The sequence below is a fragment of the Rhipicephalus microplus genome, chromosome 9 (genome assembly GCF_043290135.1).
Source record: "Rhipicephalus microplus isolate Deutch F79 chromosome 9, USDA_Rmic, whole genome shotgun sequence".
NCBI lineage: Eukaryota > Metazoa > Arthropoda > Arachnida > Ixodida > Ixodidae > Rhipicephalus > Rhipicephalus microplus.
Window position 1 is genome coordinate 53,465,416 of NC_134708.1, and position 15,238 is coordinate 53,480,653.

The 15,238-nt window shown below is 50.1% G+C and overlaps 1 protein-coding gene across 1 annotated transcript in view; it reads right to left on the minus strand.

The window, feature by feature from the left end:
* Nucleotides 1–15,238, minus strand: part of LOC142772265 (neprilysin-1-like) — a 28,213-nt gene that overhangs the window by 7,867 nt on the left and 5,108 nt on the right. Inside the window, exons 3-6 of the mRNA XM_075874463.1 lie at nucleotides 14,678–15,137; nucleotides 12,999–13,571; nucleotides 3,101–3,385; nucleotides 254–576 (exon numbers count right to left, since the gene is read on the minus strand). Coding sequence (XP_075730578.1) covers nucleotides 254–576; nucleotides 3,101–3,385; nucleotides 12,999–13,571; nucleotides 14,678–15,137 — 1,641 coding nt within the window. The remainder of the gene's footprint in view (nucleotides 1–253; nucleotides 577–3,100; nucleotides 3,386–12,998; nucleotides 13,572–14,677; nucleotides 15,138–15,238) is intronic.

Genomic DNA, 15,238 nt, shown 5'->3' on the forward strand with positions numbered 1-15,238 from the left:
TGAAGGATAGTAGCAAACTATCATTCATAATTTGAGAATGGCTATCGAATGTGCACCACCCCATTCTTATTGCTTTAGTAACTTCCGTTTCATAGTGCGACTTCGTGGTCATGTACCTGTTTTTAGTAGACTTTTGCCACTTACATCGCGTCGTTACCCATTCCAAAGCGCTATTCTCTTCCGAGAGAGTTGCGATCATTTTTTTCGGCGTATTAAGCGTCGTGATTTGGTGTGCGTTAATGCTGTGGCTGACCTGAACTTGGGCAGGTAGGAGTAGTGGGCGTCGATCGCCTCGGCCGACGACAGCTCCTTGGGGAAGGCGACGATCTCGTGCAGCGAGGAGAGCTTGTTGACGGCCTGCCTGCGCGTGGAGTCCTCCATCCAGGAGAGGTTGCGGAAGGTGAGCAGGGAGGAGTCGCGTATCGAGTTCACCATGCGGTCGGCTGTCTTGAGCGCTCCCGCCGGCAGGAACTTGGCGAAGAAGAAGTGGGCCAACGCGAACGGCGCCATCTCCGAAACGCGGCCGATGCACGACTCGAGGTACGTGACGGCCATCTGCGCCTCGCTCGTCTCGGCCTGCAGTTAGGGTTTAGTTTAGTTCCAGCCGATTATTAATTCAAGATACAAAGGTCCATGGTCAGTGGTATGTAGGTGAAAGTCCCAAAGTAGAGCGACTGCAGCGGGACAGTCGGTTAACTTTAACACTTAAAAACAAATAATAAATTATACAGCATGTCAATATTACACAACGCAAACGGAATTCAATATTGAACGTATTAGAAAAAAAGCAAAAAGCAAAAATACTTTCAATGCTTGGCAATGAGTGCATAAGTATTAGTTATAAGAATGAGTTGTAGATGTAAACACACTGTTCACATACAGACTGTTTCCCGCAGTGGAGAAAATGTAGTGAAGAAGGTGAATGTCTGCCCGAAAGAAAACCTGATGGAATGCGAAGTGGCAGTGGTGCGCACGGCGTTGACCCAATTGAAACGGGCGTCAACGCCGGTGCTAGAAGAACGGTTTGAAGACTCGGTGTAGCGTTCACTCGTGTAAATGTTTCTTCGAAGCGCAAATACACGGGAGGTGGGTTGGGTTTCAATTTTCACCGCAGATAATTGAACCGAAAGGGTGTTTCCGTTCGACGTGTGGTCGAGCGTTGCTGGTGGTGGAGAGGGTGAAGCGACAGAGAAGTGTGTTGCGAGCAGGCCGAGGGGTCGGCAACTGCTGCGGGTGAGGGAGAGAGCTACGTCAACGTGCAGCTGTGACTTGACCTACTTGGCCCCGCTCCAACACCTGTGGCGAAGGGGTTCGTACGAACGTAAGGGACAGCGTTAGAGAGGCTAATCAAAGAGCTGCTTCGCATATACAAAACTCAGCAGTGACTTTGCTCGGCTATGTCAACATATACGCAGTGTGAGCTAAGGGGGTGTCGCTAGACTTGATATATCACGCATGGTACTGATTGCCGGGGTCAAGTATTTCATGTGCCTTGGTATTTCACACACGTCGAACACATATCCAAAATGATTGTTCACGAAGTCCGTCTCGAAAGTCCGAGTCATACTGCCGCTTTCGCTAAGTTTCACAGTATCTGAGTCAGTCAGTCGGCCTGCTGGTGAAGCCACTTTGCCAGACGTTACTTCCTTTGCTCCGGTGTCTCCGCTGCACGTTTAGTCTTCCGTTCGTTCTTCTTGCGCTCAACGGTGAATTGTCCGACAACAACTTCGGGATCCAAGTGAGTTAAGATTTTCCGATCGCCCCGCTGCGGTGGTATAGTGGATAATGCACTCCGCTGCTGACCCGTAGGTCGCGGGATCGAATCCCGGCTGCGGCTGCTGCATTTTCGATGGAGGCGAAAATGCTGTAGGCCCGTGGGCTCAGATTTGGGTGCACGTTGAAAAACCCGAAGTAGTCGATATTTCTGGAGCCCTCCAGTACGGCGTCCCTCATAATAATATGGTGATTTTGGGACATTACACCCTACATCTCACATCATCATGAAGCTTCTCTGCTCTTCTGCGCCGCTGAGCAGCAATTTCGCTCTCCTCTTCCATCGGTATACTATACTGGCAAATGCCCCGCTATCGGTATGGAGCGCCGCGGCAAAGGCGACCAAGAGGACTGCGTGACTCGAGGTACACGAGTGACGGGGTACAACTAAAATGCATCTGCCGCGCCTATGACGTCAATCTTCTAAAATGCCGAAGAAACCGCAAGAAGCCAGTACCTCTTCGCCTGCTTCTAATTGCGAAGGTGCCGGCCCCCGTCACCTAGGCGTGTGTGTTGCCAGGGAAGGAGAGCAGAGGAGGTGGCTCCTTATCATGCGGAACAATAAACTTGCCATCGATCTATTCATTCGCAGCCTGGCGAGGTACGCCCAGTCATTGCTGCTGGCACATGCGCAGCATGGCTCTCGTACGTGCACGCAAAACTGATTTGTCTTGGCCTTGGCTTGGCCAGTGTAGCCAACGCTACATCTAAAAGGGAATCGCTTAAACTCGGGCCACAGACTGAAAGACGCTTTTGAGGACTGCTCTCGTCACGGTCACGCGAATACTAGGAACAAGGAATCCTTCGGCTCGTTCTTTGAAGGGATCGTTTAGATTAGGCACATAATTTGAATAAAGTTTTCATTTATATGCGCAGTTTCCCATCGTACCTTTTCAATTAAGCACTCCTTGTATACAACACTCACAGTTGATTTGATATGTGGGGTTTAACGTCCCAAAACCACCACCATATGATTATGAGAGACGCCGTAGTGGAGGGCTCCGGAAATTTTGACCACCTGGGGTTCTTTAATGTGCACCCAAATCTGAGCACACGGGCCAACAACATTTCCGCCTCCATCGGAAATACAGCCGCCGCAGCCGGGATTCGAACCCGTGACATGCGGGTCAGCAGCCGAGTACCTTAGCCACTAGACCCCCACGGCGAGGCAACACTCACAGTTACCTGGGTGCGTGTGTGTGTAAAAGTGCTGCGTTTACGGGCTCAAGTAAGTTTGAAAATGATTAGCTAACTCAACCAACAAGTTCTTTTTCTGCATGACTTGTCTGGACAGTTCTGCGGTATCCTGGGCGGTTGGGAACCCCACCTGCAGTGCCTTGGTGAGCTCATACGAGGCGAGCGGCATCAGCGACCGGGCCACGTGCCAGCCGATGAAGAGCCGCAGCCGGTCCGGCTCGCGAGCGTACTTGCCCAGGAAGCGACCCGCGACGCCCAAGTAGGCGGTGCCGATGATGTACAGCTCGCTGAGCTCGCCCATCTGGGCCTCTTCGGGGAGGTGCCGGTTGATGGCCTCCAGCCAGCGCTCGGAGGAGACGCGGCCCGCGCTCAGGTCGCCCAGCTCCTGCGTGTCACGCACAACAGCGTGCGAACGCTAGACAGTTGGTAGACACTCATAGTACAGAACACAGCTAAACAAACACGGCAACATATAGACAGGACTATAGCGCTAGTAATGTGAGAATTTTCAACTTTCCTGTATTCTTCCCGTTTACTTTGCGCTGACGTCCCACATCAGCATCACAATCGTCATTCTGCCTCTCTGCCTGACCGTAGACAAAGACCTCTCCAGTTTTTCACCATTCAACCCGATCCTGTGCTTGGTGCATGCCACGTTGCACCCACAAACTTCTTATTCTCATCCGCGAATTTGCCTTTTCTTGGAATCAAATATGTTAATCTCGAATCCAGTGGTTACTTTGCCTACAACTTGCCCATTACTTTTTTAATGTGATTTTGACTGACACGCCTTCAACAACTACAACAACAACAACAACAACAACAACAACAACAACAACAACAACAACAACAACAACAACAACAACAACAACAACAACAACAACAACAACAACAACAACAACAACATGCATCACGGACGCACGACCCACGGCATAAGGAGCTTTGTCCCTAAAAACGTGCGCAGCTGTCTTCACTTTTCAGCACCATAGGAGGGCGAACTCACTGATGGGTCGACTCACTCGGATTCGACTCAGATCGAGCTGTAGTCTGAGCGAGTCTGATTGCGTACTATTTTGGTGAGTGAGTCTTAGCGAGTCGGAGTATAAATATTTTCGTGGGTGTGAGTAAGGCTCATGGAAAATTTGATGAGTGAGTCCAAATGAGTTCAAAGTGCAAGATATATATTTTGAGTGCTATCTCCTCATCGTCACCATAAGTATCAGCCTTATCTGGGTCTACATATATACTCACGTGTATACTCATACGTATTACAGAGCAGTATTCATACACCGTTACAATATTTATAGATCAGAGGTGTGAGTTGCGTAGGAGGTTGCTTTGACCTCTGCCCGGCCAGCTCTTTCAGAGAAGCTCGTAATATATAAATACATTTAATGTTGTTTCTTACTCGCTTGCAAGCACTCATAACTTGTGTTCTAAGGTACTTCATTAAAAGACGTCAGGAAGAGATCTGATTGCATAAGACATTGGTGTGAAAGAGCATTGACACTGTGAAACAAGCTAATTCTTGACTAATGGGCTCATGAGTCGACTCACTCAGACTTGGATCAAGCCCCGAGTCGGAGTTGAAGTTAGTCGCGATGAGTAATACGTTAGCGATCTCGCGTAGAGCTGATGCTTTTTTCAATTATTGTATCATTCATTTGTATGTCTGGCATGTCTATCAGAGGCTTTAGTTGAACCTGTTCGCTCGCTGAATTTCGTGCCGACCGGTTGTGCCCCACCCCCCAGACCTCCGACGACAGCGCAGCTCTGGCCGACTGGCTCGCCCTTGTTATGCCTGCGAGTCCACAGCGAACGGCCGTGCCTCTGAAAAAGGCAATCTGTGTCAAGGCCAGTCCGCCTGACGCGATCAACAACTCAACGGCGCCTCTCTGGCGTGCACGTGCAGTGAGTCAGCCTCGGCAAGCGACCCGTCGAGTAAACAACTGGCGTCTTCATGTCTGGGGGTCTGACGCATTGCGCGGCGACCCCATTGGAGGAGTCTGCCCTGACGACCAGCGGCGCTTCTGATTGGACATTTGGTTGGACCCGGTGCAAATAAAAGAAGCCCTGCGGCGCGTCGCGATCGGCGGTCCTAGGTGAAAGCTGACATGTGTGTCAGAGTGAACCCGTTTGAGAGCAGACCTATGTGTTAGAGAGGAGAGCTCGGCTCTTCGAGTCTCTGTCGGCCCCAGTGCCGAATTTGTAATGCTTCTGTATATATGCTGTACATAAACCTTGTTTAACTCACCGTCGTCTCGTCCGCTCGTCTTATCAGCTCTGCGCAGAAGCAGTCGCGAGCTGAGAAACATACGCTACAAAACGGCTGGTGACCTTCCCGGCGGAGTTGGAAGCAGTGGCGCCTTCGGGACCGTGTTGGCGTCGCCGTCTTTCGTAACAGTGGTTGGCAGCTGCTGGATCGGCCGGCGTCAGCGACATCGATGCGGTGAGTGCCTGATGTTTTCCCCTCAGTTCACCAGACTACTCTAGCTCAGGTTGTAGTAGTTTAGAGAAGGGTTGTGTGAAGCATTGAAGAGAGCTTTGATCGTTTCAAGCCAAGTCGAAGCGCTTTGAAACCAAAGTTAATGCGGAGGGGGTAAACACGGGAGTGTGAAAAATTGCTTGCGCGTCTTGCTAGTAGGCTTATAGTGGGTACGGCAAGTAGATTCTTAACAGGGGCAAACAGCAAGAGGCTAGTGTGAACGATGGAGAACCTTAAAGTGAAGGAACTCATCGAAATTTGTGAGAAACTCGGCATTACTTTGGGCCGTGCGAAACGAAAGCAAGCGATCCTTGAGATCATGAAGGATGAGGAAGTGTCGGCTGAGGAAGTCGATGAGGCCTGGGTGGATATCAAAGCACGCCGCGAGGAGGCTGAAAGGCGAGAAGCTCGCGAACGTGAGGAGGCTGAAAGGCGCGAAGCTCGCGAAGAAGCTGAAAGGCGCGAAGCTCGCGAACGTGAAGAAGCTGAAAGGCGCGAACGTCGCGAGGAGGCCGAGAGACAGGAGCGCCTCGAGATGAAACGACTAGAATTGGCAATCCTACAGTGTTCGCGGGCGCCTAGCGTAGCTTCTCCGACGATTCAGGTCAGCGGTTTCAGAATTCGGGACCAACTGCCACCGTTCGTAGTAGGCGAGGACATGGCGAAGTATCTCGTCAAGTTTGAACACGTCTGTGAGCGAAACGCTTTGGAGCGGTCTCTTTGGGCGCAGAACCTGTTAGCTCTTCTTCCCGGCGAAGTGTCCGACGCGATAACTTGCTTGTCGAGGGAAGCGTTTGAGAGCTATGACGAGGTCAAGGAAGTGCTCTTAAGACGTTATAAGTTGTCACCCGAGGCTTTCAGGCAAAGGTTCCGGTATGCTGAAAAGGGGAATGAGTCACACGTTGACTTCGCGTTTCGTCTTAAGGTCGATTTAATTGAATGGCTCAAGGGCGAAGGTGTTTATGACGACCGCGATAGAGTGGTGGAATGCGTTGCATTGGAGCAATTCTACCGCTGCATCGAGGATAATGTCAGGCTTTGGCTGCAGGACAGACTTGGTGAAGTACAGCTAAATAAGGCAGCAGAGTTAGCTGAGGAGTATTATACTCGCCGAAAGTTGCACAGCAGGGCAGTGCGCGTTGAAAAGGGTGAGAGAAAAGAGGGCTTTTCAAAGAAACTTGATCAACGGAGACCCGCTCCGCACCGTAATTTCAAGAAGGACCAGTGTCTTACGAAGGACAGTGTAGGGGAAGGGCAAACTGAAGCGGAGAAATCGAGTGAGGTTTCTACCACACAGGCATTTGAATTGGAAAACAATCGGAAGCCGCTAATCTGCTACAACTGCAAAAAGGAAGGACACATCGCGAGAAACTGTCAGGAAAAGTTTGCCTTCGCAACAATCCGAGAATCAGAAAAAAAACTTGCGGTTGTTGGAGCCGTATCTCCACGAAATTAAGGTGAATGAGAAAACGTGCCGAGCACTTAGAGACTCAGCGGCAACCATGGACGCTGTCCATCCTTCATTGGTGTCTCCGGATGACTTTACAGGAGAATGCGCGTGGATCAGGCAAGTCGCCGAGGAGCAGAGTGTTCGCTTACCAATCGCCACGGTTGTCATTGAAGGCCCGTTCGGTAAGCTTCGCACCGAAGCGACTGTGTCTGCCGCGCTAAATGATCATTTTCCTTATCTTTTCTCCAACAACTCAGAGCAGCTTCTCAAAGAGCAGGGAAAATCGTTCTTCCCCAACTTAGCGTGCATGGCCCTCACGCGATCGCAAGCGCGGAAGCTATCGCGGCAGCTTGATCTGGTTCAATGCAGTGAACTCTCAAGTGACCTTGTCGGCGGGTCGACGGAACCCCAGAAAGGAAATTTTCCGCATGAGTCATGTGAGCGGTCACGCGAGCGGCCCGTCGCGGAAGCGGCCGGCGAGGTATGCGTAGGGGGAGACGACATGGCGCCATTGAGTCAGAGTGAAAGGGTTGCAACGCTCTCGCCTGCAGCGGAAAGTTGGAGCGAGCTGCCGAGAGTTGATCGAGAGACGCTCATTCGAGAGCAGCGTGAGGATCTCTCGATTGAAGCGCTAGTGGAAAGCCACAAAAACGCGGCACAAGTGCTGTCGAAGGAGCACTACGAGAAATCAGTGAAGAAGCGCGCTTTTGAAGTTGATAATCTGGTAATGCTGCTGCAGCCGTCCAAAAGGAACAAGCTTGAGATTCATTGGGAAGGGCCCGCCAAAGTGATATCGAAGCTTCCCGATATGAATTATGAAGTGAAATTAGGAAGGCGGCGGAACAAAATTTATCACAGTAACTTGAAAGCAGTCGTAAATTTACTTTTACGTGCTTCAGAGAAAGAGGGAGCGGAAGTTTTGAGGACTAGTGAGGTAATCGAAGGGGGATCGAAAGTAATCTGGGAGCAGATAAACCTAGAGCCTAGGTTAAGTGAAGCCCGGAAGGAGGACCCGAGAAGGATTGTTTCCGAGTTTGGAGACGTGTTTTCGGACCGCCCCGGAAACACGAGGGTGATCGAACACGATATCGAGCTAAGCGGTGAGGAGTCAATTTGTAGCAAGCCGTATCGTTGTTCCCCTGTGCAACGTCGCAAGTGTGAGCCGCTCTTGGTGCCGCATAGGTATCGTCGCCTAAAAGTGGCCGGTTACTGAGGTGGAGCATGTTGCTCCACAGCGCAACTTTGACGTTCGCTGTCAAAAAAAAAAGAAGGGAAAGCTAAACGCTAATGTAGGTGCATTGAGCAGTGCGTTCTAGCTAGTACCTTCTAAACCTTTCGGTTTCTCGCTGGCGATTCGGGGCGAAATTTTGACCTCATCACGACCTGGGCTGAGCGCTCTCGTTCAGAGTGATCTCAAGGGCCAACTTCATGTGGTATTCTAATTCGTTGCGTTGTTGTAAGTGTGAAAAATTCAAGTTCTTACTTTAAGAGTCTTGTGTCCCACATGTGCCTCTTGATGTAGAGGGAACAAAATTCCGATAGACACGTAGATAGGTAGGTATATGTTGTTCTATACTTTGTCTGGTGTTCTGTTGGGTGACCGAGGGCGCTTGCTTGTGTCGTGTGTTGTCTGTTGTCGAACCGTTCTTAGCAAGTTGCAGAACCATCGACAAGTGCTGAAACCGAAGATGGTCAGAAGAGACGAGCGAAGTTGGCCAGCAAGTTGTGGCGACAAGCCAGTGGAGCTGGGATCTGTCGTCAAGAATGGGATGTGTTCCCGGAACAGAGTCTGGAGCTGCATTCTCCCCTTGGCCCTGGAGGCGAACCTGGAGGGACCTGGCGAACGAGCGCGCCCGTCATCCGAGCCCCGTGGAAGCAGCTCGTCTTTTCGGCGCATTGTCTGGCGGCGGGGGTGCTGTTATGCCTGCGAGTCCACAGCGAACGGCCGTGCCTCTGAAAAAGGCAATCTGTGTCAAGGCCAGTCCGCCTGACGCGATCAACAACTCAACGGCGCCTCTCTGGCGTGCACGTGCAGTGAGTCAGCCTCGGCAAGCGACCCGTCGAGTAAACAACTGGCGTCTTCATGTCTGGGGGTCTGACGCATTGCGCGGCGACCCCATTGGAGGAGTCTGCCCTGACGACCAGCGGCGCTTCTGATTGGACATTTTGGTTGGACCCGGTGCAAATAAAAGAAGCCCTGCGGCGCGTCGCGATCGGCGGTCCTAGGTGAAAGCTGACATGTGTGTCAGAGGGAACCCGTTTGAGAGCAGACCTATGTGTTAGGAGAGCTCGGCTCTTCGAGTCTCTGTCGGCCCCAGTGCCGAATTTGTAATGCTTCTGTATATATGCTGTACATAAACCTTGTTTAACTCACCGTCGTCTCGTCCGCTCGTCTTATCAGCTCTGCGCAGAAGCAGTCGCGAGCTGAGAAACATACGCTACAAAACGGCTGGTGACCTTCCCGGTGGAGTTGGAAGCAGTGGCGCCTTCGGGACCGTGTTGGCGTCGCCGTCTTTCGTAACACCCTACGCCATCTCCTGCCGCCGACAAGAGCTTTCGCTGAGTGGTGCCCCGTCCTACGACTCCTGCGACCGTGTCCATCTTTCCCATCTCCTCCTTACTTCCTTCGTTTTCTGTCGTTCCCTGTCCCTGCGCCTCCCTCTATCTATTTACCCTTTATACCTATCTTTTTGACCCCTCCTTACCCACTTCCCTCGTGAGCTACTGTTGAGGTGTTGCACTCTGATGCAGACAGTTAGGCCGCGTTCACACTGAGCATTCCGGCCACCGAAAGTGCTCCGAATCCGGTTCGGCGGCGGCGAGTTTCGCCGAAAGGGCCCTCTCCGCGCCGATCGCTCTCTGACCGATTTTTGCGGTGTCTGCCGCTGAATAGGTCACCGCGGACCAATAGGAGCGCGGTGACCGCCGCTGGCGTCGGTGGTTTTTCTGCTCTTCGTGCATTACAAGAGAGCCACTTGCCAGCAAAGTAAGCAGTACTGTCTTTTCTTGCTTCTTGCGTACGAGAATCGTCGAAGTATACACCACCGGATAGCGTAGTAGCGTTTGCAAGCCGCGACAACAACCGGGTGACAGCGCACCAATCCCGCGTTCGCCCCGTAGTAGATGGCATGTTCGGCGGCGCGGGGCGCGTCCAGTGCGAACGATGCTGCGTTTCGGCGGCAGAGGAATTTCGGTCGCTGTAGAAAACGGATGTTTCAGTGTGAACTAGGCATTACGGAGCTTACTTTTCTCTTTTCTCTTTAAGAACCTGTTACACCAGTTAGACACTATTACCACCCTTCCCTTGCTTCAAGAATTCGTGAGACATTTAAATTTACTGCTCCGAGCATTTTGAATATTATGTAGTCGTTTGTTAAAAAATAAAATCGAAGGTTAATTTGCTTTTACTAGCACTTTTTATCGTATAAGTCACAAAAGAAACCATTTGTATAGACTGCTCAGCTCTGAAATGTAACCAGATGTAGCACTATGCCTTTTCAAGATAATTTGTGCAAGGGTTTCGCTTACGCAGCTTGGCCCCACTGACACGCTCATCTGTTGTTCCTTCGTAGCCATACCATAGTAGAGTACTAAGTACTCTGAATCGTTAACCACTTTTTCTAAACACATAGTAGAGTACCCTGTGCTCTAAATCGTTACCGCCTTTTTCTAACCCCCCCCCCCCCCCCCCGTTCTTGTATTGCTACGGCAATAAGCCATTTTCAGCTAGTCTGACTTTTCGCTTCACGGGACGGCTTTAAGCTTTCCCATAGTAGAGTATCCTATACTCTGAATTGTTACCCACTTTCTCTACCCCCCCCCCCCCTCTCTTGAGACTTTGATCTTAGCCAAAAGCTTCCGTGATAGAGTACCCAAGGGTTGGCTGTATGCTTTCCCATAGTAGAGTACCGAGTGCTCTGAAACGTTTACTACTTTTTTCTAAACCAATCCGACATCGGTGGTTAGGCTCTCGACGTCATTCATTGAGGCCATTGGGACGGTTTCATGCTCTCCCATAGTAAGTACTTCGTACTCTAAATCGTGAGCTAGTTTTTCTAGACACACGGGGTGGATTTATGCGTTCCCATAGTAGAGTACTAAGCAGTCTAAAAATCGTTAACCACTTTTCAACTCCCCCCGCCCCCCTCTAGTCCGCGAGCATTCTTGCCGTGACTAGCCGTGTTCGAAGTACTCAATATCGTTAGCAACTTTTTCTAAACACGCAAATAATTACAAGAGAAAACGCGTTGATGAAAAAATAACAGCATATCCACCGAGTGAATGATGATTAGTGGGGCGATGTGTCCGTCAGTTTATTCGTGCTTCCGTGCGTCCGTCCGTCCAATCATGCATCCGTCCAATTGTGCATCCGTCAGTGCTTCCGTCCATCTGTCCGTGTGGCCATCCGTAGATCGATCTGTCCGTCCGTGTTTCTGTCCATCTGTCTAGTAAACACTCCAAGTACCACCGTCCCACATATTTTCATTATATATTGATTATATACAGGTACCGCCATCTAGCGGATATTCCAAGAACTAAACTTCTTTGAGGCACATGCCCGATAAAGGTGGTTACTACAAAAGACGATCGGGTGTCGCCTTAAGGAGCTTCGCCCCAAAATAAACGTTCCAATTCTTTCAATAAATGCTAATCTGAAACATGCGCTTAACACAGCTGTGCAGCTCAAGTTTCACAACTGTAGAATTTGAGTAAGTACGTACGTAGCATGAACCGTGGGTGATTACCGTTCGTAAAGTGTCCACTGCACCGCTGACGAAATCGCCGATGGTGTCAGTGTTTGAGGTAAACATGTACGGTTTCCCCCGGCACGAGTAGAATATAGAATCACAAACTCAGTGGGTGACATGCGCACTTTTTGCTGTGCGTTATCGAATCCCTGCTGGTTACGACATGAGATACGTGTTATGCACAGCGAGTTTGGTCAGGCTGTTTCCCATATCAGATGGAGCAGTGAAGCGCCGGTAGAAATAGCTATCGCTTGTTTGGCGAGGTAGTGGCGCCATCTGTTGCGTGGCTGAAGTGTCCGCCGCGTGTTTACGAAACACTTTCAGGTATTTTATATTTATTATTGTGATTACTTCGGGGTTATTTATGTTGGTTGGTTTGTAACAACTTCATTGTGGTAATCTCTTTAATGGTTATTTCAGTTCTCTGTATTATTTTAGACTTTGGTGACTTATCTTGACCTGCTTTTGAGGCTGGCTGGCTTTATTTCAGGCCTTCACCGAACCCTTCATTTTGAGTGTCCGGGTGAGTCTGTCTGAAAATATTCATGAGTGTGAATCCTATTCACTCCGGCTAAAGAGTATATTGGTGAGGGTGAGTCTGAGTACGCCGTAGGCGCAATATATATTTTACGAGCAAATCTGAGCCAGCTCCACAAGTTTTGTCGACCTATGTTGTGCACTGGCTGGCTGGCTGGCTGTGTTATGACGACGGGTTGACTGTTGTGTCTTCATTGCTGAAAACTGTACTTCCTGCTCATACAGGTAGGTCAAAAAAGCCCTGATCATGGGCGTCGACAGGATATCGCCTTGGAGGCTGCAAACTTGCGTTGCATGGCTGTTGGGGGAAGGCTGGTGTCGCTTGAAGGGGCATTAGCTTTTCTTGCAACCCCCTTTTGCACCCCCCTGCCGACGCCCATCACCCTTATCACTAAATTTAAATCGTACACTGATACATTAGTGTTCCACCACTACTGCATTGATGGATGGCGCTTCATTCTATTTTTGTAAGTTTCGATAGTGATCACGTTGAATAGTAAAATGCGATAGCAAATGTTAGGAAATGCTGCAAGACCATTCGCACTTTTGTACGAAAGGTTTTGAGATTGTATGATTCATGCTGCATGTGTTTTTTCTCTACGCATTTACAAAAATCAAGGAGGTGTTTCGATGGTTTCTGTACTTCTGTGCGTTTGTCAATGATAAGCTGTTTTTTCGGCATACTTTCATGTGTGGAATAATGACGTCTTTTCAAGTCACAGCGTGCGGCTTTACACTTTCACGTCCTTTTTTTCTGCCCACAGTGACGAGAGAAATAAATATTTTACTTCATTTCGACGCGTCGTACCTGGAACTGCGAGTAGCCGATGAGGTCCTTCTCCTTGAACTCGAAGTACATGGACATGAGGTCGGTGTCCATCTGGACCATGTCCTCGACCAGGGACGCGTAGTCCTGACCCGGGTTGCCCAGTGCCGCCGCCAGCTTTTGCAGCATCTTGCCCAGGGCTGCGCCAGGCAGGTGTAGGACCCTGTGCTGGAACCAGAGCATGAGCCCCTGGTTCTGGCTCAGCGACAGGATCAGCCGGTCGTCCTGCCGGAAGTTGGGCACAAGCTTCATCTGAAACAAGAAGTGCACGTCGGCGTCCAGGCTGAGGCCCACGAGGGCGTCGAGCACGTTGAACTCGACTGAGTCCAAGGGCAGGTCGGGCCAGCCGAGGCCGTGGTCGCCAAGGAAAGCGCGCAGCCCTTCGAGGTTCTCCTCGCGGTTCACGAAGATGTCCTCGCACATGCGCAAGGCCTGCGCTGACTTCTCGCCGGAGCGGCTCGGCGCCGAGCTCGGCTGGCGCCTGATGTCGGTGTACAGGCTGAAGAAGATCTTGCGCTGGAGGCTCGTGAACTGGTTCGTGTCCATCGGATGCACCTGGGAATGTCCAGGATGTGTTTGGTTCTCAGGTCTCTGATATTATACAGCATTGTTGTTGGCGAGAATTATCAGCGTTGATAAAGTCATGATGTCAAACTATTTCCGGTGATGAGAAGAATGCTCTTGAGAAGTAACTTGCTCGAGAACTGCCCACTTGACAGGCTAGCTATGAACTTTTTCTTTGAATAAATTCTTATTAGTTTGTATTTCAGTGCTTACCACATACCTTAGCGCGTGCGTCATACGATGATATATCATTGCTATGAAGTATACTTGATTTTATTTATACCAAGGAAACATTGATTTTCATCATTGAGTGGTACTGTTCGAGTGGTCTCACTGATATATATCCCTTCTAATATACTCCGTTTTGAACTACAACTTTAGAAGGACGTCTTTGCGGGCTAGTTTGTTCCTACTTTGAGGTTATAAATAGCACGAAAAAGCGAGGACGAACAGAAGAAACTAGCATGCCCCTGTGGTCTTATTTGTCCCTTCATTCTATGTTTGTTTTTGTGTTCGTTGAATGTATTCGTTGAACTAGACATGTACGTTTTAAAGAACTTTCGAGTAGTTTTATCCCATACTCTAAAGTTTTCTTTTATCAAAACTCATTTTCTTCTTTCGACTGAAGGACAAAGTCGATAAAGATCTGATTCAATATTTTAAACAGCAATTGTGCAGTAAATATAGTCAGGAGCCTGTCATACATGCTATGAACCGAAGCAAAAGACAAAGCGTGAGTGTCACATCTTACAATAAAGGCAACAGAGACATAAGGGATACTTGGAAGCTTCCATCGGTAGCGTAGTAATTGTGACATTAAAGAGAAGGAATTGATATTCTTCCCATCTACTCTTTGTACAACCAATGAAATACCTACGTACATTGTTTATTTGTTAAATTACAATTTATATAGCAGCAACGGACTCTTGATTCATTCTGTTTTTCTCCATGTCACCATGAAGATATTTGCGAACAATGAAGGCGATTCGGAACGTTTCATTGTTGTGAAACATTACGACAGTGGCGTTATCATACATGTGCTGGTCGTATTATCACGTTTTTCTCCAGGGAGAAATGCGCAGGCGGTGACCTAATACCTTGCTCCATCGTCCGCATGTGAACTGGTAGAAGTCGGTGCACGGGTCCACGTTGGCGTCCATGGCCATGGCTAGCTCCTTCGGGAAGTCGTAGCAGTCGGGCGCGAAGCAGCGTGGCGCCACCACCGTGGTCACCAGGTGCGGCACCAGCGCGTACAGGCTCGCGTACGCCAGACTCGCTACCAGCGTCGCCAAGCACGGGCTCACGTGCGTCGCGCACCATGACAGCACGCCTCCGGCGTCTTGAACGTCGTCGGCGTTTTCGTCCAGCGTGGCTGCTTGCTCGACGGCCTCCGAAGACGGTGGCGAGAGTGGATTACGCCCAGGTCTGGTGGCCCTCCTGGTACACGGTCCTTCAGTGGGAGTTCGATGGTCGCTGCCGAATCGCCAGACAGGGCCGTGCACCGAGCCAAAACAGGTCTGGTGCTCCTCCTGGTACACGTACTCCCCTAGTAGGTGCCTGAGGGTAGTGACAGGCGCGGTAGCAGTAACCCGTAGTTGGGGCTTGATTTGTCCCGTACAGTAGTTAACGCGAGTCTAGGCGAAAGCCGAAGGCTTTTC